This window comes from Pomacea canaliculata, linkage group LG3, assembly GCF_003073045.1.
Source record: "Pomacea canaliculata isolate SZHN2017 linkage group LG3, ASM307304v1, whole genome shotgun sequence".
Taxonomy (NCBI): domain Eukaryota; kingdom Metazoa; phylum Mollusca; class Gastropoda; order Architaenioglossa; family Ampullariidae; genus Pomacea; species Pomacea canaliculata.
The window spans coordinates 20,646,967-20,667,701 of NC_037592.1; the positions used below are offsets into that span (position 1 = coordinate 20,646,967).

A 20,735-nucleotide genomic window follows, 5' to 3' on the forward strand; every position below is an offset into this window, starting at 1 on the left:
AATCATCTATTGTATGTGAAGTAGCAGGAATTATAGAACAAAAGCCGAAAAGTGGTTTTCAGTGTTGTCCATAGGATTGTTAATACCATGGGAATCCCATGGGAAACATCCCGTGGGATGGGACGGGATGGGACAGGCATAAATTGCCATGGGATGGGATGGGACGGGATAGAAAAATATGTCCCATGGACAACCCTGGTAATAGACCTTTTCCAACACTCAGCTTCAAGACTTAAAACGTAAATTCCTGCCTTTTAAATATTCTGCTCACCAATCTGTCTCTACCCGACTCAGTTTTAATTTAACACCTTCTGTTATTAATATTATTAATCAGAGCCGTCTGAAGACTTTATAACGCCTTGTCAGTTTGAAACAGTATAGCTACAATACATGACATTGGCCATTAGCCCTACATCAAGCTATAGCTGTATAACCATACTGTAACCACGTAGCTTTGACAGCATTTTGACGCTCATTATTTCTTCCATTCCTGTTAACCCATTCTCTCGTCTGCTGTACAAGGCTCATTGTCTTTGTGTGGCCACAGCTGCGATGCTTAGAAGACAATGGCTATTACCATGGATGTGTATATGTGGATTGCTGTCTGTCTGTCAAGACCAACGCTTGCGAAGTGATCCGCTGTTAGTCTGGGCGAGTCTAAACAAAGAATATGACTAAACCGGAAGCTTTGTCGTAGCAAGCCTCGTTTTAGTAGTTAACTGGAAAAAAAAATCGTCTGTCAGCAGTCCAGCAGTACAAGTTGGTGCTATTACACTTTGCTCCGCCTGATGCGTGCTGTATTCAAAGATAAATTCTTGGGTATACGCGTGTGACACTGCCACATTCTGCTGTCGAGTTCAACAGTCCTGCTCGTCGCTGTATTACCACGATCTAATTTATATAAAACTCCATGATCTTACTTTTGCTCTGGTCCCAAAGCCTGCTACTGTATAAGCAAAGCCGTGTGAACCTCTAGTTATCTGTAAACTTCAGCATGGCTTCCGGTTCACATAGCTATAGCCCTGAGGGTAACTGCTTTCTCGGCAAGTGAGCAGTTTCGCTTGTCTTCCTTATTTTGTCCCTGCCTCAGACTTCTGTGATAAGCAAGTGGTCCCCACCCTTGTCGTACGACCTAAGGAAATGCAACTCAAATACATAGGGTAATAAGAAGTAAGAGTAGCTTCCCCTTACCCAGATTTCTAGGTGGATGTACATCATAAGAACAATCCACGGCAGATGATTGTGTGAGTGAATGCTAAGCTTCATGAAGCACAGTGCATCACTACAGTGAATAAAGTTATGTTCTTTAACGGTGAAAGCCTATTGATGTCCGATTCAACAATGGTGCCTCTTTTGGCCCTTTCATTGCCTCATGACAAAGATATTAAAACTAGTGTTCAGGATAAACATTCCGTTTTCTTCCTGGTCATCCACTCCAACCTATTCATTTTTATTAGATTTAATACAGGTACATGAAAATAAAGGTTTTGTACCAAAAATCACACACACTTAAGAAATACTCTTTTTTTTATAAAAAAAAATTGTATGAATTATTGTTGTATTTGGAAAATGGGAAAACAAAGTGCCTGTTGCAAAAAAATTGCTGGCAGATATTCTGGAAAGATAAGGACAATTTATTAAAACATGCACCACAGTAAAAATTCCCTGACTGGAAGGACAAACTGGTGGGGGTTCACTCGTAAAAGGTAAGACTGCATGGCACAGGAGTGCCCTAACCTTGGTCTAGTGAGAGCTACCTCCTTCTGCTGCACAGGACAGCATAGAGGTAGGCAGTTAAAAAAACAGTCATGGTGGTGTGTAACTTGTTCTGGCCCAGACTGTCCAACAGGGGCCCCATGCAAGATAATCATTTGTGCATATACAGCTGTTACTCAAGCTACTTTAGCTGACTTTTTGCATCCTGTTAAGATAACAGATACACCAAATGTACTTAGTTTTTTTTATTATTAATATGAGCAACACTTTAGTTTCTCACATCATGTCACTACACACGCCAGTTAGATTAGTCCAAACTCAGTGAGCACAAGCATGTAGCACTTGTTCAGAAGAAACATCTCTTCACAATTAAACAATGATGGTTGATACTGTATTTCTCATTGTGCACAATGATTCTAACAGCTCTTAATCATTATAAGACAATTTCCTTTAAAGGTCTGAAAATGTAAGCAAATTTGGTGTTGAGAGTCTTAAAACAATTTAGATCTTGTCTACTATTAGACATTTTGTATCAAATATGGATTTGAAATTTACAAGGATGTGAACACTTTTCTGCTATTGATTGATAAGACTTCCAACAATTTTATTGGGGGAAGTGATCTGAAACCCCCAAGTTTAAAGTACAGATCTGAAAACTGCCAATAGTTTAAACTATGGGTTTGAAAACCTGTGGATGATAAAGCCTGACAACAATCCTCTTTATCAAAAGGAAAGACTGTTGTGTTCCACCATACAGTCATCTCCCTTGTCACATTAAAGCGGCTAGAGAAGAGAAAGATTATTTTCTACATCATTAGCATGTAATAACTGAAAGTATCAAGGCCACACCAAACTACAACAAAGGCACAATCAAGTTCACTTTTAACTGAATTATTACAGTTTGCATTCAAATGTAAATGGAGCAATTGTCTTCAGAAAGTTTACAGCATACATTACTTTCAATGATTCTCACTGTTACTTTCAGTCAAGAAGCAAAGTACAGTTTAATTTTCTTGCATTTAATCTTTTTAATGTTTTCCAGCCCCCATTTATATGCTTTACATATTTATATGCTTCTTTGCTGCTACTGTGTCGATGGTAGCAATCATGTGTTTGCCAAAAATGGACAACTTCATATTGTTAATGCAACTAACACCACCACTGCTAATATCACCAAAACAGCTACAACTACAAATCAAAGCTTTAAGTCAAGACTGTCAGAGAAAGGCTAGAAAGGGATAGTTTGGTAGTGGTACTGAGCCAAATGGACTGCATCTATGCGAATGACATTACATTCTTTTCAACATGAGTAGCAACACTAATTGTAAACATGTGAGCTCTGCTTTGAGACCATTATTATTATTATTTTTATCAAGCACTTTGAGCTAGCCTTCAATGGTGAGGAAAAGCATAAAACTTTATCATCATTATTGATGCATACATTTTATCAGTTATTAGTCAGACCTCTCATCTTTTAAATCCAGCATTTCAAACAGTATGTTGCAGAAGAACTGTAACCACTCACTGCTGTACATAAAGACATTTCTTGGCTAAGAGGACACCATACACACTGCAAAATCATTCTCTTGTCCACAGCACATTTTTTGTGACACAAGTTATACTTGGCAGCAGTTCTGGAGTCAGGAGAGGAATTTTCCAAATAGAGTTAATGATCTGAGAATTTCTTTTCAGCTAATCAGCAAGTTGTCCCTCAAACGATGTCTTTGCTCCACTGTGTTTCTTCTCAAGTAGGTTTTTTATAAAAAATTCACCTGCCAGAAAATATTACCAAGAAATTACTTATTTCTTTAATACAATTTTGAAACATCAATTCTTAAAGAGTGGAGAGTGTTTACTGGCTATCTTTTGGCTGCACTTATGCTTGAATTTTTAAAATTATTTTAAGATCGATTGCTGAAGAGGAAGAACTGCAGAACACATAATCCAGTCTATGACCTTTAGGAAAACTGGCAGCGATAGTATGCAATCCTGTCTTATGCCAGTCTTCATTACGAAAGGTTTAGTGAGTTTGCCACTGTGGATCACTTGGCAGGACGAGTCTTCGTTCAACCCCTGGATAATTTTTATGACTTTAACTTTACTATCATAGTTATCTGTTATATTTTATGTCACATATTTATCTTTTAAAAACAGATCTTAAATATGATGTCACAATTCCTACCATTAGTTGTTACCTGCTGTCCCTACATTTGTGATCAGGATAACAAGTTTTACAAATGAAATGAGGACGAGAAAAATTATCTATAGAAATAACTGCTTAAAGTCTACACAGAAAAGTATATGACGACAGATACCATCACTTACCAGCTTTGTATGAAGACCTAACAAGAGGACCACTGGCAGTGTAGGAAAACCCCAAACTATCCCCTACCTCCTTCCAGTGCTTGAACTTGTCTGGATGGAGATATTCTTTTACCTATAATTTTAAACAGCAGATAATAATAATATAGTGCATTTTAAATGCACTTTACAAGATGCAAAGGGCAGTAAGAAATGGTGGTGCCATGTGAAAGAGAAGGGCATCACAATCAGGCAAACATACAAACACATACAAAGTAAACATTGCTAAAAAACAAAGAGAAAGTGAAGAAAGTAACAGTCAGGGTAAACCAATAACAATTGGTGTTTCCAAAAAGTTTCCCAGGCCAGAAAGCATGTAGCATCTTCACTGTGCAGAGAGACAGAGGCAGTGAATTCCAAATACTGGGGCCAGTGAAAGAGGATAAGTGACAGCTGAACTTCTCCAGTCTAATAAATGAGACAGAGAGAAATCCAGAATGAGTAGAGTGAAGCAGAGTGAACTAACTTTCATCTATGACAAGCTCTAAACTTTTACAGATGTTATCTAACACATAGTGCACAAGCCATCACCAGACACTAGCCAGATGGCCAAGACGAAGTAGACAGCTTGGGCTACATGCTTTTGGTGTGGCATGACCTTAAAGGTCAACCAGTTCCTAGTGACATATGTACATGCTCCATGATGATATGAGCTGTCCCATGACATCACAACATACCAAATGATGTCACTCAGAATAAGGTTTCATAAACATCATGATTGTACTTCAAATAGTATGAGCATTAATTCCACATGATCATCTCCCTTTCAGGCAAAATTTCTACGTCTACACACACAAAAATTTAAAATGAAACAAAAATAAAATTCCATTAGAGCTTTATTATCAGCTTGTGTAGAAATTCTGTTTTTGCCATCATGCAATATCATGTTTACAAAATCCAAGAATATCAGCTTACCCTAAAACGCTTTTCAAAATGTGTTTTAAAATTAGTGGGATCACAGCAAAACTTTTTATGTATGTATATAAAATAAAATTTCAGTTATTAAGCCACTTTAGTTATTAAATTAGTCAAAATAACAAAAACATTTTCTTACGAGCATTCTAGTTGTAATTAACGTCATTTACAAGTACAAATACATGAGCTAGTATCCCTTAAATTTAAACAAAGGGAAGTAACATAGAAAAATGATTCAGCATTCATTTTTACAGTAGTTTCTTTCCATGTGATAGTCATAGCTTGTAGATAAAAAGAATTTACAAATCTGTCAACATGACAGCTACAACGAACTAGTGAATTTTTGTTGTTATTACCGATGATAATTTCTTGTTTACGCGATAGAATCTACTACTACCATCACATCCTGATCACACTGTTAATGATGATGATAGATGATGACAAGTAATAAGCCTTATGTCTACTTTCAAACTGTGCTCCATTCAAGGTGGTTTTTTTTATTGAAAAGAAACATTCATTTTACCTTGAGATGTCGTTTAGTTGGTTGCATATACTGTCCCAGGGTTAAACAGTCCACGTCTGCTTTCCTCAGATCTAACAACAATGAAAATGTTCTACTACAACAATCAGAGACACAACAGTTATAAGTAACTAAACATAGGCAGCACAAACCTGACAGTACCTTAAAGTGTTCTGCTGCATCAACAATATGACTCAGAACTTTCTGTTAATGAACTCAGGTTTGTAGATATTTTCCACTGTTCTTTAACATATCAAAGGAGTTGTGATTACTTTCGCCAAAAATTATTGAACTTCACTATACTGATTCCCAATTCCCAACAGATTTGGCATTGCTCCTTCATTATTACTCTTTCAGTTAATTGTGTTGTGTTCTTTCATTGACTTATCTTTAAGACATGGTGTCTGTCTTAAATGTAGCCTTGACTTTTCCTTCAGAATACCTTGCTCAATCAGTAAAAATTCAAAATGTTTACAGATCCTACTCCTGAGATCCCTTTCTTTAATATTTAATAAAATTTTAATAATAATATTCATCATAATAAAGTTAACATATAGCACCATATCCAAGCCTTATATCCCCAGCTTTCAGCATAGAAAACTGTTCAGTTCAGACCTTTACAACATAGATATTTGGAAAGATATCAAAACCATACTGTAAACAGATAGTATAGTCAGTTAACTTTCAGTAAAAAAGCAGTTGTGGCATTCTGGATATGTCAGATAGTAACACCAAAGAAGAAATGTTAGCAATGAAAGCATATCTGGAAATTTTCATGAATGAGTTTATAAGCACAGAGGCTAATCAAAAAGTCAAACACTGACCCTCCATCACTTGTTGCACCTGGTTGTCTGTTTCGCCAAGTCCCAACATAATAGAGGTCTTGGTGATGATGTTTGGACGACCATGTTTGGCACGCCTCAGCACAGCAAGAGACTGCTCATAGCTAGCTCGAGGATCTCGTACAAACCTGTACAGTACCACCATGGAGTGAACCAAGCATTATTCAAAGCTCTTGAATTCAAGGGTCACCAGATGACGTGACACTAAACATACAAAAAGGAAAGGCAGCCACAGTTATGAATCACACACAAAAATAACAAAAAAGGTTGACAACTAACCTCTGTAGCTCAGCTACTGTTTCTACATTGTGGGCATAGACATCAAGGCCAGACTCTGCCACAAGATCGACAGCATCCATATCACCTCGAAAATCAGGTGTAAGGCATTCCACCAGCAGATCTGGTTTCCTGCAAACAATTACAAATTATGACTATAATATGCACCAATCTGAACAAAATTAACCTGGCTGAAGTGTCACCTACCCATTCTAATTCATACATGGCTGAGACAGACCAACTAAACACCCCGCTGACAATCCAAAGAAAGTACAGCTGGCTAGATGAAGCATCACTCCCCATTTTAATTCAAAGGACACAATGCAGTCTACCATGGAAAGCAGTCTCCACATACAAAAAAAAGAGTGATTTTAACACAAATCTCCAAGGAATGTTTTTTGATCCACATTTTGGTACTCAATGGAGAAGAGAAAAGGAAGAGGAGTGAAAATGGAAGCCAGTTTATTCAGGTAATAAGAAAATATTCTACCTTCTCTTGATCTCCTTGACTGTCTGGGCAAAGTGTTGTGAACCACCATCTGGTAAATCTGTCAGAAAAAAAGCAAAGAACATAAAACTTAGTCTGAGAATTCCTTGTACTGTCAACAGTGTAAGGTCCCTACATCTGCTAGCATTGCCATGTCTTGGTGGCCTTTGTGGATGGCGAACTGCCTCTTCAGAGATTCTCCTGTCTTTGTGCTACAACTTTTATAATTTTTTACAATAATCACAGGAACTCTTAAAAATCCTGATCCACAACAGATTTTGACATCAATTAAAGAACCACCACGAAACAAAGAAAGTATGCTATATCAAAAGGTATAACTAAAGATAATATGTAATATGTAAAAATTTTATTTATGAATGTGACCCTGATTTAAAAAAAAAAAACTTACCATCCCTATCAACTGAGGTAAGTACAACATAGCCTAGTCCCCACTGTGATATAGCCTCTGCAGTGTGGACAGGTTCCTCAGGATCTGGAGGTGGTGGCTGTCTTGCTGTTTTGACCGAGCAGAAACGGCAACCTCTTGTGCATGTGTCTCCTAGCAACTGTTTCACATACATTTACAAATAAAGATATAAACAAATTAGAGTATGGAGACATACACACTGTACACTGGCTATATGAAATGTAAAGAGCTTATCAGTTTTTGCTAGGTAGTTCTTTTTATCATCCCTGTCTGAGGAACAGTGACATTACTTACATCACTTAAACCTCGATAATATACACCTAACATACTTACCATGATGGTAGCAGTGGCAGTGTCTTTCTCTCCTCCCCAACACTCGCCAATATTAGGACACTTTGCTTCTTCACACACCTAAACAGTCAGCAAATCTGTAAATAATCCACGGATTCATATGTTCGCCATCAACAACATAAGACAACACTCCACATGACAAAAATAATGGAAGATTTTAGAAATGTCGTGACTCAGTATGATGCACACTTTATGTTCCGTGAAAAGAGCCACACATTTATATCTAGCTTATGCAGCTGTCAGATTGTTGGGTCAGTTGAAGTAGTGTACATCATGGTATTTAGGTAACTTCATTTACTGCGCAGTTTCTGTTACTCATTAACTTGAATAATACACATAAACAGTTTGGCAGAAAAGCTGCATGATACTGTTTTCTAGACATTGCTGCTCTGCATGGCAGTCAGAAGAGTCAAAGATGTAGCAAAAACCAAAATATATATTTTTTTTAAAAAGGAATCTGGAGCAAAGTTAATGTAGTCTGGATGAGTTTTACTGACTGTGTGAAGATTTAGCTGTCTGAGGGAAGTCTTGAGGCCATGGAATTCTGAACCCATAGGAATCTCTGTCTTCACCCATTTAGGCAGACGCAGTCTGAAGAAAAAAATATACTTAAAGTGCTTCCAAAAGTGAACAAACAGCAAACGAATTTGATGAAGTAAACTGAAGTTAAAGCTGTAAACATGAAGTAATTATTAGCTTGATGATGTATCAAAAGTTAAATGTACTGCACACATGAAGGTTAAATAAAATGATGACCTTATTGTAGCATGCAGTTATGATATAGCAGAATTGTTATATTGGTTACACTATGAAAGTGGTGAAAATTTTATACTAACATATATATGGTAGTAGAAAGGTAAAGGTTGTCCCCTAACCTTTTTAGGGTCACTGGGGAAGGACTTAGAGAGCACTTGTCTAATGCCAGCTTTTTTTGTGACAGCGGGTGCCAATCTCCCCTTCCTCTCATTGCTTTACCTTTGTTCAACAATCTATAATCAGGTACCCATCCCCGACAAATGGGTTGACTAGGTGATGGGGAGGGGAGAATTGGTCGTTTGCACCAAGCCAGCAACTAAGGCTATGTCATGGTAAGGCAGCCAACCCTGAAAACAGATGCCACATCCAAAGAAAGAACAGCGTGCCAAAGGCGAGAGCTGAACCCAGGACAGTCAATTTACACTGTATTGGTGACAAGTGCTAACTGTTGCACCACGACCGGCCGGTTGACTAGAGGAAGTTCACTATCCCATGGATATTGAACCAGCATGATTCCAGGTTCTGACACCAATGCTCAAACCACCTGGCTATCTACTTTCCCATATGCTGGTGACATTACTATGAATAAGGTGATTTTTAAAAAAAAGAATGGGTATATACAGAAATTCTGACATAAATACAGCTTGAAAATCAGTGAATCTGTGACTTAAATGTGCTAATTTGTTGTAAAATTTTATTGACCTTTGTACTAACTGTATGAACATAATAACATCTGCTGCAACATTTGACTAGCTAAATCAATCAACAGCGAGTCTGCTGCTGTGATCTACTTATTCTGCTGTTTTGGTTTCTCAAAGTACATTTCTGAAACTTTTTTGCATGTTTAGCTGAATGTGAAACTAGCTTTAACTATATTGTGAAATGTATTGTGCAGATTTTGTTCATGCTGTCAATCTCTCACAATATCTGCACACAAAAAAATGGATCGAGTGCTTCGATACTGCCTCTAATCACGTATCCTAATTTTTATATGCAAACATAAAACATAGTACTCTGGTTACAATATGATCCTTACTGTTCCCCTTTAACTCGTTTGATGCCATCTTCACCTTGGTAGGAAGGAATGTCATTTAAAATAAAATCACTCAGCCCTGGGCCTTTTGCAATTCGCTCTTTTTGTTCGGCAGACAGGTCAGCAAAGGCTCGCACATGACAGGCCTACTCACACACACAAACAAACAGAAAACAAACATAAATGCACTTCTGATTAGTTACTCTTTCAAATTTTTTCAAAAAACAGTCTTTAAACTAGGTATGTTAGTTATTTACAGCATATTTATGATCTAGATGTGACGTTGGGTACTACTGGTCAGTATGTAGCTGATATTCGTACAGAAATGGTGATGCTTGTAAGCTTGTATTTTGAGAGTGGAAGCAGATAGGTTTTCATCCGGTTTTCGGTAACATTATTGCCTAGTTAAGCCAAAAGATTCAACTACAGTTATCATTATATGTAATCAAATAACACTATAGTTGATTTTTAAAAAATGCTAGTCCAGTGCTGAGACTTGTTTTGAACTTTAAAAACAGCAACACTTGAATCTTGACTTACTGAACGCAAGATGCTGCATGAAGCACTTTCGGTGAGTCGCGATACAAAACGAAAGCGGCTGGAACACTTTACAGGTACTGACATGCCGTACTTTTATTTCCAACTAAATACTTTTATGAAGCCAGGATTACCGAACTACAGAAACTTCATCAAAAGCTGGGCATCTGGATTCATTGGTCTTTTGCCATGATTGTCAACAGAGTGGTCAAGATCAACTGGAAGCGGAAAAGCTGCATGCGCATGTGCCGTCGCCGTGACTGGGTAGTGTATCCATGAAAGTGTACATGAGATATAGATCACAAACTCATATACGTCCGTGTACAGATTTACACTCTTACTCCACGAGCTTGTATTACTAGACTGCTGGCAGACGAGGCATGTGTATACATTGTTAAGGCTCGCCGAGACCGGCAGCGGATAACTTCCCAAATACTAAAAGTCTCGGCAGACAGACAGCAATCCACCAATACTCGTCCGTGCTTACCATGTAAGCGTATACACGTAGCTGGATTGTTGTCTGTCTGCCAAGACCAACGCTTAACCTCTTGAGAAGTTCTCCACTATTAGTCTCGGCGAGCCTTAACAATGAATGTGACTAAACCGGAAACTTCATAGTATCATGCCTCGTTTTAGAAGTTAACTGTATGGCTCATAGGTGATATAAATATTCAACTGGCTAAAAAAAGGTCGGGTACCTAGGATTTCACAGCTAGGATTATGGTGTAGGCATGTACATGCTGTGCATGGTTTAAACTTATATGACTCTGTTTTATGAGCACAATTAAGCCATGTATGTTAGCACTATCCTAATTCCTTGTCTATGATATGTGGTACTTTTGTGACAGTTTGTCTTCAGTTGCATTAGCAGATCAAAACCTTCCATTAATTTCACTGTGGCAGAAATATTAATTATAAAGGTGTTGAATGCTATAAAAACTCCTCAGGATCCAATCTTAAAAAACCACTGCAAAGTTGAAATCTAGTATTTAAGTTTATTCACTCTTCCATCGCTTCCTCAGACATTTGTGGCCTCCCACAATAATAGAACTTTTTACAGGCATTTAGCACATCTGTCCAGATCTTGTCAGGTTGTTGGTGGTATTGAACTATTATCGTTACTTGTTTTGAAGTCATTGAAAAGCAAACTTTAAACAAATCATGTTTCAACACACTCTTTCATAGTAATGTAACATGCCAACTAGAATGGTTGATACTTTATTTGTTTACAACTTAAAAAGAAATGATGACAAACCTCACATAAGATTCACACCAATACCACTCTGCCCAATACCACACTAAATACTTTTATCAGCCACAACATCTTATTATATAACATAATACCCAAATGTATTTTAATTTTAAACTATACCGACCATTTATTATGAAACAAGACCCATGCCACAATTAAAAGCACAGCATTAAACACTCCTGACAATTTCTTTGCAGACAATATCACACAGATCTACAAACAAAATCACAGTGCTAACATAAATCTATCAGCACATTATATTTTTGCTCATCATGGAAAAACCCATATTCTCAAATTCTGAGTACAATAGTATTGTATGTGACAAGGTGGAGGACTGTGGACATTTCAATAAACCGAGTGAAACATCTCGCATTGCTTGGCACAATAACATGAATATGTTAGTTAACAATCAAGAGCTACTGCTAACTTTCCTATATAACAAATAAATGTGTATAATCATAATTGTGCTAAAATTATATAAGTGTCCAACAAATGTTCACTATTAGTCCACTTGAACAGGCATATGTGTATAGGTGGATTGCTGTCTGTCTGCCAAGAACATTTAGCCTCTTGTGAAGTTCTCTGCTGTTAGTCTCGGCGAGCCTAAACAAAGCTTTGTACAGGCATGCCTCATTTCGGTAGTTAATCTGAAATGTGAATAAACTGGAACCTTTGTACAAGCATGCCTCGTTTTAGTAGTTAACTGGAAAAAAACTTCTGCCAGCAGTCCAGTAATACAAGTTCATGGTCACATAATAGCTAAGTGTAAGAATGCATATGGAAAAGCTGTAGACCAAGAATGTCTATTACAACTAAAAGACAAGATAAACTAAAGCAGAATATTTCCAGTGCTTTGGTCTCCCTGACACCATAATTCTTACAGTGCAAGAAGTCTCTAGCTAGGCTAGCCTCTCTGTACCAAAGAGAAACTCTGTACAAACAACTATACACCTGTTACATCCATGAATATTCCTAACATGCCAGCGTACTCAGATTTTACCACATCTATTTTACATCAGTGAAAAACAATGAACATTCCTATCAACATGAGGTCAGTGAAATTAATAGCGTTTATCTGTAAGGGAACTTTGAGAAATCTTCTCCCAATTATTTTATCCAGAAGGCTTTCAATTATTTAACCAGACTAAACCCCAACGCCTTACTTTTCATAGTGATAAACATTTTTTTTATAAAAACACTGAATTGTGCTTTATTGTAAATGCCTGGATCTCAACATTTACCTCTAGACTAGGAATACCAATTTGGAAGTACTCTTCCATCATAAATTCTCACTATTATTTGAAGAAATAAACAAGATATAAAAACATAGCAGTTAGAAGAAAAGATTTGTTGGTGTCTATTTGCTGTTTCTAGACAAACGTGCATTAATCTTTTGAAACTGATGTAATAAGGATCACTTCATGCCAGATATGTTTATTGACAGTCATCTCAAAAGATTCTAGAAATCTCTAACAAGTAATTGTAACTAAGTCATAAATCAAAGCTGCCTGATTAAAGAATCCAGTGGAATCCAAGACATTCTTAAGACTTTGCACTGCATTTTTACAATACCTTTAAAAAATTAATTTGACTTAGATATTTTTAATTTTATGCAACAACTTATACAAAATTAATAACAGTGGAAGCAAAGAGATCTTACTCCAGCAAAGAAAAAAAACATTTAATAAACTTACATTTTTTCTGTAAATGTTTGTTATCTTTCTTTGTTCTCATACAAATTACTTTAGACATTAAAAAGGAAAATTCACAATGCAAAAAAAAAAAAAGGAACTGCAGCACAGTCGTTCAATACTCAGAAAGGGGATTAACAATAATGCACTTCACATGATATTTAAAACTGATGTGGACAAGAAATTACTGGACATGAAAAGATGCAAATTGATTAACGTTGATGCATATTTATTTCAATGGTGATATAATATTAAGCAGAACTTAATTTCCAGCAAAGGTAAAATATGAATCACTAGCCTTTTTGAAAAAAAATATCCTGTTTAAAAAAATACTTGATGATCAATCGAAACAGAGAAGACAAAACTAGTATCACTGGTGGAGATCTTTTGCTGAATATGTAAAAGACAATAGATACAAAAATTGTTGAATTCAAAATAAACTTGATAAAAATTCAGATTTTAGGATATGCGTGTACTAAATGCACATTAGATCATTCCCAACACTCTTTCATCTCAGGTTTCCAAGTTAAATTTCAGGCCAATATCTACTCCGAACTAAATGTGGACCTGCACATAAACATTACATTTCTTTAGGGTGAACAAAATTAACCCTGGTCCTTCAGTTAAAGATTAGTAACACATATTATCTTCACTTGAACACATCTTAACAGTCAATCTGAAGCGAATGATTGAAAACTGAAGGTTTATCAAAACCATCTTGCACTATGCTTTTACAGAAAAATATATGCAATTGTGCTGTATAAATACTTGACCTGTTAGAAATACAATTTAAAATAATGCCATAAGAAACAAAGTTTGCCATAGTTTAATGTAAAAACATTTTTTATGGACTTACGAAATGCAACACATTTCAAGTCTAAAACTTACTGATACATTAGGAATGTCCAGAAGCTCAATCATTACGAAACATTTTAGTCACAATAGTGATGATTGGTAATGCTCCTATTTTTGGTGTTGGCACAGTATGCTGGTTGTCCTACTGTGTCCTATCTCTGACTGTTACACTTCACTTGGCCACTACATATTCTCATTTTTATAAAGAGTATGAATTTCAGGTCATTATACAATTATTTAAACAAGAGGGTGCAGGTAATCCTTAATGCTATATCTAACCCTGCATCCGAGTTAAAAAGACAAATTTGCTAAATTATCAGGCCTCTACAGGTTAAATGTACTTTTTATTAAGCTGTAAAGAAAAACAGACTAAACTATATTGATTCTAAGTTGTTACTGCTGTATAATTCATTGATACTAGCAATTCCCACAGTATCTAATGTTTTTTCATATGGGCAAGGTAGAGGAAATCCTGAACATCTGAACTCTGAGTGGAACAGCAGAAGCGTTAAATCTTTTCCACCACCAGACACCAGTTGGCATGGTCATAGCAGGAACGAATAATTTTTAGTTCAGGCACATGTTGTGTGATCAGACTGTCTAGTTCACCTTCACGGAACACATGATAAAAACGACAGAGATCTGTGTCAACAGCATCACACTTTCTCACAGATGCTGGCATAAAGTCTGAAAATCTTGATTCTTTTTCTTTGGAAGATGCCTCAGAGGTGGTCATCTTGTGACCAGAAATATGATGTAAGTGTGACTTACTGTAACTGATCTCAGGCAAATCAGAACAAGGAATAAATTGGTTACTACATTTTCTAGCCAGCTTGTTTTCTTGTCTTGACTGGACGATCATATGTTGTGTGGGAAAGTTCTGCGTGATCGTTGTATTGTCAATGTCAGTTTGTTTATCTGATATTTGACAAATGAGGTTTGGAGGCGACTTGTCTTTATCTTGGACCAACCACTCTTCAGCTTTAGCATACTTATCATCTTGAAATGTTTCGTTTCCTCCATTCACTTGAGGAAGACTACTCTGGGGAAACTTCCTGACTTGAAATGTACTGTAAACAGATCTGCTCACACAAGGCACAAAACATTGTGCACTTGCCCCTTTGACGCTAGTCTCTGACTTTGATTTAGAAAACATATTTTTTATACCCTGTTTAAAAGCATGTATTAAAGGCAAAATCTCACCCATTGTATGATGACTGTTTGGTGAAGGACAAAAAGACTGTGAATTTTCAAAAATGTGAATATTGTCCTCCACAACCAAGAAAACATCATCCTCCTGCCAGCTGCAAGATTCTACACTGCTGTGGTAAGCACTGTCATCCGTTGAGACTGACAAACTGTTCAGTGGACTATTAGCATGACCTGGCCTGACACTGACTCCAAAAACACTTTTATCTTTGATAGCTTTAGAGTCTCTGAATGAATCCGTTTTAACTTGTACTGGAGCAGACATAATGCACCAATCTTCGTGAGAGTTATTGACTTTGGAGATACATTTAGGTGACTGGGAAAGATGTTCATCTTTATCAATGTCTGATGGCGGAAACCAATTCATCAGCACTTCACACCTATCAACACTGTGCTCAACAGCCACTTCCTTTGATTGTTCAAGCTTGTAAACATGAACATGATTTTCTCCTTTTTGTTTCAGGATTTGTTCTATGTTATCAGCTTGATTAGTAGACAATTTACAGGATTCCTGACAAGTGCATGCTGCAGGAAACACAAATTTGTCACTTCCTGACTCTGCTTCAATGACAAACTGTCTGACTTATACTCTATCCTGATGGGCTGCAGCTTGTCCAGCACATGCAATGTGCCAAGTTTATCTGGCACGGTGTGTATCTTGGGCTGGCTGGATGTGCTGGATACCTGAATGTGACTGGGTATGCTAGACATCTGGGAGGTGCCAAGTACACCAGTTGGCTGTACAAGGCTTGGTGTGGTAAAAGCATGAGACTGGCTTAGTGTCCTGAAGACTGGATGTTCACAGGGCATGTTGGAAACAAGTGCTGGGCTGGGAAGGTTAGATATTTGTTGCTGGCTGGGTAGACTGGATGCTTGCAGTTGGCTAAATTCCTTAACTATATCTAATCCTTGTGGAAATTCATGTGACTGTGACATTTTGGCATCACAAGAGACTTCAGATAATATACTGTCTGAATCTTGTGAGGCTTCTTTAAGATGTAAAAAGATAGCATCATTGGACACTTCTGATGACACACCTGGCTGATGTCCTGCATCAGCTTTGCAACTAAGATGAGATAAAAAAGATTTGACACGCTGGCATTCTTTGACAAGGTCAACATTTGCATCCCTTATTTGACCTGTTCCTTCTGAAAATGATCCCTCCAATTTTACCCTACTTTTGAGCAGATCAATCATATTGTTTGAATATCCCTGCATACAGCATGTATTGCTTGGTGAGTCGTCATCACTGATGGAACTTCCCGCAGAGCTAGTGCTACATCGATCAGTATCAGATGATGTGAGAGAGGAACTACGTTTATTTTGTCGCCTATCTGAGAAATGAGAAGAGAAAAAGTGAATCAAATTATCTTTCATGAACCATTTGTTATTTTTATAGCTAACACTTCTGGGTAATAGTGGACTATAAACTACTTAGTAATAATACTAATATTAAATTTGTATTTCTAGCAAGACATGTAACAATATCATTTCTGATTCAACAATTTTTTCATCTAATTTTCAATACTTTTCAATGTGTTGTGTATGTTCAAGTTAATTGCGTTAAGTTGACATAATGCAGTAGGCCTGGTAGATGGTAGTGTAATGAGCCGTTGACTTTGATGTCTATGGTAAAATCTCATTATTGGAATAACTGTGTGACTCAATGGCATATAGAATGCTTCTCTTGTAATATGCATGGTACATTACTAACTGGTATTTCGAAATTGTATGGTTCCTACAAAATGATATACTACACTACAGTATTATGCACACTTCTATGTGCATATATGCTCATATAGAGAAACATGGCATACTTTAAACACACACATGTGGATGATATGCCATAAAGCATATTTAAGATACATATGTAAGATGTAATTATAGACAAAACTGTTTAAAAAAATTATTCCTGACATGTAAGCATGTTTTAAGTCCTCACATAAAAAAATACAAGTGTGAGCTTTTCATAACTAGTTGTGGTATCAAGCACTAAATTTATCCAATATAGGTACTCGAAACACAGATTTATTATCTCTGAATCACATGACACTTATGCTGTTTACCTGATTAAAGAAATATGTGATATATATAGTTGAAACTAACCATACCTGTCTTGTGTGGTGGATGCCAGGGAACCAGAATATCCTGACTTTCAAACTAACACGCACACACACACCACAAACACAAAAAAACAAAAAAATTAATATTTTGCACTACTTGTTTCAGAGTACTACAATGTGAAATGAAATAAGATTTATGCTACTGTACCACCATACAATAATGCACACTTCACATGATATATGTTTTGAATGTAATGGAATCATCATCATGAAAATGATTGTTACTGCTACAAATGATGCTGCTTCTACTAAATATGTTAGCTTTCAGTTTAACCTCACAGTTTATTTACAAACCTATCAGCTTAACTGGTCCTTAACAATAATTAATCTGCAGAAACAAAAGCAATTACTTCTTAAAAAAAAACAAATAATAAACCTACCCTTCTAAATCGCTGTTCAAAAGCCCACACATAAATCATCAGCCGTCCACCAGTGCTTAAGACACGGGAAAGTTCCTGCAATGCTATCACCTGCCTCTCTGTGGATGCAAGATGGTGCAGAACACCAATAGATATGATACCATCAAAAATACCATCTCGAAATGGCAAAGAAAGATTATTTGCTGATAGTACTTCAAATCCCTGTACTACTGCTGATTCCAAAAATATATGGCAGATGTCCAGGCCAATTTTGAAGACTGAGGGATTAACTTGAAGGTAACGGCCACTTCCACAACCTGTGAAAAACCAAAATAAAAATAAATTACAGCACAATGAGTTTTTTCTTTTGACCTGAACTTATACAACTTCAAATAAAGAAAACAGTTAGTATCCAATGCACTATTTAAAAAAATGACTGATGTTTAGATATGATAAATAAAATTTCTTAGAATAAATTATTTTTCTTAAATGAGCTGTTGGGCCTGCAGTTGCAGTTTGTTACTAGATTATTAAAACTGGATATACCTATGATAATGTTCAGTCTTATTGTCTTACCAACATCGGCCACCAGTGAGCCTGGAGCAAGGGACTCTAGAAAATCTCTCACACCAGGCCAAGTCCGTTGCTTCAAATCACAAATATGTGGGGCTATCTGTTCATACACCTTCCGCACATGAACCTCTTCAAGGAAATCACTTTTAACAGCAAGAGAATGCCTGCTTTTTTCAGACATATCTTCATTATGTAGCCTGTCTCCAACATGCCTGTTCTGACAACTGTACTGGCAGCTCATACTCACACAACTGCTGGCAGGTGTCAGTAGTTACCAGCAATAAACCAACCATGTCTTCGATGCCTAGATGGAAAAAAAGCTGATTCTGATGATGCAAAATCCTATAAATAGTACTAACATTGGTGTAATAATTTTAAAGGATTGTTAACCAACGCACATCATTCACACTACAGTGTTGAAGTGGAGATTCTTATACAATAACTCAATGAGAATACAAAATTTTATCTTCTATGGCAATAACCTTTTATCAATACGGAGGACGCTATCTCTTTCATGTGTAATACATCGGACAATTCGCATACATTACAAATTGGTTATTCTTCATATTCACGCTATATATTGCTTTACAGAAACATGCATCTGCACAGGAGAATATTTTATATCAGCAAAACCTATATATGCCGCATACATGAACCTACAACTACTACTAGTGGACTGCAAACAGAGGCGCCTTATCATTTATTCCACACCGAAACTAGCGAGGCCTTTATGCCTACCAGTCGTTGGGGATATCTGATGAAGTGCAGCAGTCATCTCTATTGATCTCCACCTGAGACCGCTATCCACAAATAGCAACTGTGATTTTAAATTTCTTTGACCCATCCAGATAAAAATATTTAACTTACTGAAAAGCATATGCTTTTGGTTGTAATTTCGTAAAAAAAACTGTTGGTGAAAGGGATGGTGATACTGTGTCTGTTTCCCATTGTCTAGCGCACGCGGCGCAGGTTCTCGACTCGAGTCTGCCGCTCGAATGATTCGTTCGCAACCTTTTTTTTTTTCCCTCTCTCTTTCTCAAATCACGTGACATTCACGGTCTGTCTGGCAATTTCTCTCATTGCCTTTTTTAAATTAAGCTCTTCGAGGCAAGCCTATTTTACTATTTATTATTGTGTATTAACTGTACGAAGACTACAATATCTTAAATAATAGCTATAGCCTCTTTAAAATACACGATCTAATTTAACGAAGTTGTAATATTGTCAGTTTCCTTTCGCTAAGTACACGTGGCATGATCGTGAACATTGTGATCCGATGGATGTTAAGAGAAAGTGATTGCGACAATATCATTATTATTTTTTAGCAAACGTAATAAGTTGTTTGATGTGACATCGTCAAAACATGCGTGGACGGTAGTTGTTTAATAGTGAAGGGTGGCGGTGCGCGCAGGTGCATGCGACCTTGACCTCAAATAATGGGTTTCCCTTTTTCCGGTCTTGTTGTCGGCTCATAGTTGCGTGTGCAGTATCTAAACGTCTGTGTAGGGACTGCAAAATACATTATCGATTGATTTTAAGCAAACTCTATTCAACCTCAGTTTCAAATGCCCAACATCGTTTCTTGTGAATTTTCAAAACAGAGCAAGTTAAATGCCGTGACTAATGTGGACGCGAAAATTCTCGTCGATCAGACCAAGGACGTTTATATATAGATGGATTGCTTGCTGTCTGTCCTTCAAGACCAACGCTTAGCCTCTTGCGAAGTGATCCGCCGTTAGTCTTATGCCTCGTTTTAGTACATGTAGTTACTGGAGACCAAAAAAAAAAAAAAAAAAAATCATCGTCTGCCACCAGTTCGTGATCAGACGATAGGTGCTTCTGAAGTTTCAGCGAAGATGCTTCGTCAGTATCAAAACTTTCACTTTCAGAGATCTTTATTTTACAAAATGTATGCAGATGTCAGTACCGCTCACAGAACCCGTCAAAGTGTTGATAAGAATGAATAGTACAACTGTGCAGAATGAATTACTGAGAAGTACCGCATATTTCGGACTATAAGCCGCGACTTTTTTTTCTCCAGCTTTAAACCTTGCGGCTTCAACAGCCATGAGGCTTTTTCAGAGTCCGATTAATTTTTCTATGAGTTCCATGTTAAAGTGTTAACTGTTAACGTTTTCAAATCAAAGTCGCATACAATTGAATCATTCAGATCAGTTGCTGAAGGACACACGTACCCTTTACCATCATCGGTGCATATAAGTTATTCATTGAAAATTTTTTAATCACCTTTGTGCGCATTTCCAACTGTACAAAATAGGCTATTTTTACCGCCAGAGCTGGCAAAATAATAATAATAAAAAAACCGGGTTAAACTTCAATTTCTGTAAAACTTCTTCCTCCCATTCTAAAACACGATCGATACATTGGTCCGCGCTTTATAATTTCTATAGTCAAAAATGACAATAAAGATGTATTAAAGAAGAAACTAAAA

At 36.8% G+C, this 20,735-nt stretch overlaps 3 protein-coding genes across 5 annotated transcripts; all 3 read right to left on the reverse strand.

Annotated features, from left to right (window-relative positions):
• Nucleotides 1-1,946: 1,946 nt before the first annotated feature.
• On the reverse strand, nt 1,947-10,779 carry LOC112559101 (lipoyl synthase, mitochondrial-like). Of its 2 annotated transcripts, XM_025230029.1 has the most exons (11): nt 10,225-10,779; nt 9,688-9,830; nt 8,393-8,486; nt 7,878-7,955; nt 7,527-7,683; nt 7,121-7,178; nt 6,634-6,762; nt 6,337-6,482; nt 5,516-5,586; nt 4,042-4,153; nt 1,947-3,488 (listed from the first exon to the last, which is right to left on the reverse strand). In XM_025230029.1, exons 1-11 carry the CDS (start codon nt 10,306-10,308, stop codon nt 3,409-3,411), a joined length of 1,152 nt encoding a protein of 383 aa, XP_025085814.1. In that variant the 5' UTR covers nt 10,309-10,779; the 3' UTR covers nt 1,947-3,408. The 2 variants fall into 2 exon arrangements, with proteins under 2 accessions (XP_025085814.1, XP_025085815.1); XM_025230030.1 differs by lacking the exons at nt 9,688-9,830; nt 10,225-10,779 and adding an exon at nt 8,771-9,652.
• Nucleotides 10,780-11,425: 646 nt separating this feature from the next.
• Nucleotides 11,426-15,698, reverse strand: LOC112559102. Its single transcript, XM_025230031.1, has 2 exons — nt 14,522-15,698; nt 11,426-14,207 (listed from the first exon to the last, which is right to left on the reverse strand). Exon 1 carries the CDS (start codon nt 15,593-15,595, stop codon nt 14,528-14,530), a length of 1,068 nt encoding a protein of 355 aa, XP_025085816.1. The 5' UTR covers nt 15,596-15,698; the 3' UTR covers nt 11,426-14,207; nt 14,522-14,527.
• Nucleotides 11,427-20,361, reverse strand: LOC112559100. Of its 2 annotated transcripts, none has more exons than XM_025230027.1 (5): nt 19,151-20,361; nt 18,287-18,587; nt 17,732-18,027; nt 17,340-17,388; nt 11,427-16,562 (listed from the first exon to the last, which is right to left on the reverse strand). In XM_025230027.1, the coding sequence occupies exons 2-5, from the start codon at nt 18,522-18,524 to the stop codon at nt 15,700-15,702; spliced, it is 1,446 nt and encodes a 481-aa protein (XP_025085812.1). In that variant the 5' UTR covers nt 18,525-18,587; nt 19,151-20,361; the 3' UTR covers nt 11,427-15,699. The 2 variants fall into 2 exon arrangements, with proteins under 2 accessions (XP_025085812.1, XP_025085813.1); XM_025230028.1 differs by having other exon boundaries at nt 19,022-20,361.
• Nucleotides 20,362-20,735: the final 374 nt, after the last annotated feature.

Coding starts and splice junctions, on each gene's coding strand:
- LOC112559101 (XM_025230029.1), bottom strand. CDS start 10,308: ATGTCAGTACCTGTAAAGTGTTCCAGCCGCTTTCGTTTTGTATCGCGA. Junction 8,487..9,687: donor AAACGAGTTAAAGGGGAACA/GTAAGGATCATA, acceptor TTTTTTCTTCAG/ACTGCGTCTGCCTAAATGGG. Junction 4,154..5,515: donor CAACTAAACGACATCTCAAG/GTAAAATGAATG, acceptor TTAAAATTATAG/GTAAAAGAATATCTCCATCC.
- LOC112559102 (XM_025230031.1), bottom strand. CDS start 15,595: ATGAATTGGTTTCCGCCATCAGACATTGATAAAGATGAACATCTTTCC.
- LOC112559100 (XM_025230027.1), bottom strand. CDS start 18,524: ATGAGCTGCCAGTACAGTTGTCAGAACAGGCATGTTGGAGACAGGCTA. Junction 18,028..18,286: donor CTCACTGGTGGCCGATGTTG/GTAAGACAATAA, acceptor GGTTTTTCACAG/GTTGTGGAAGTGGCCGTTAC. Junction 17,389..17,731: donor TTGAACAGCGATTTAGAAGG/GTAGGTTTATTA, acceptor TGTGCGTGTTAG/TTTGAAAGTCAGGATATTCT.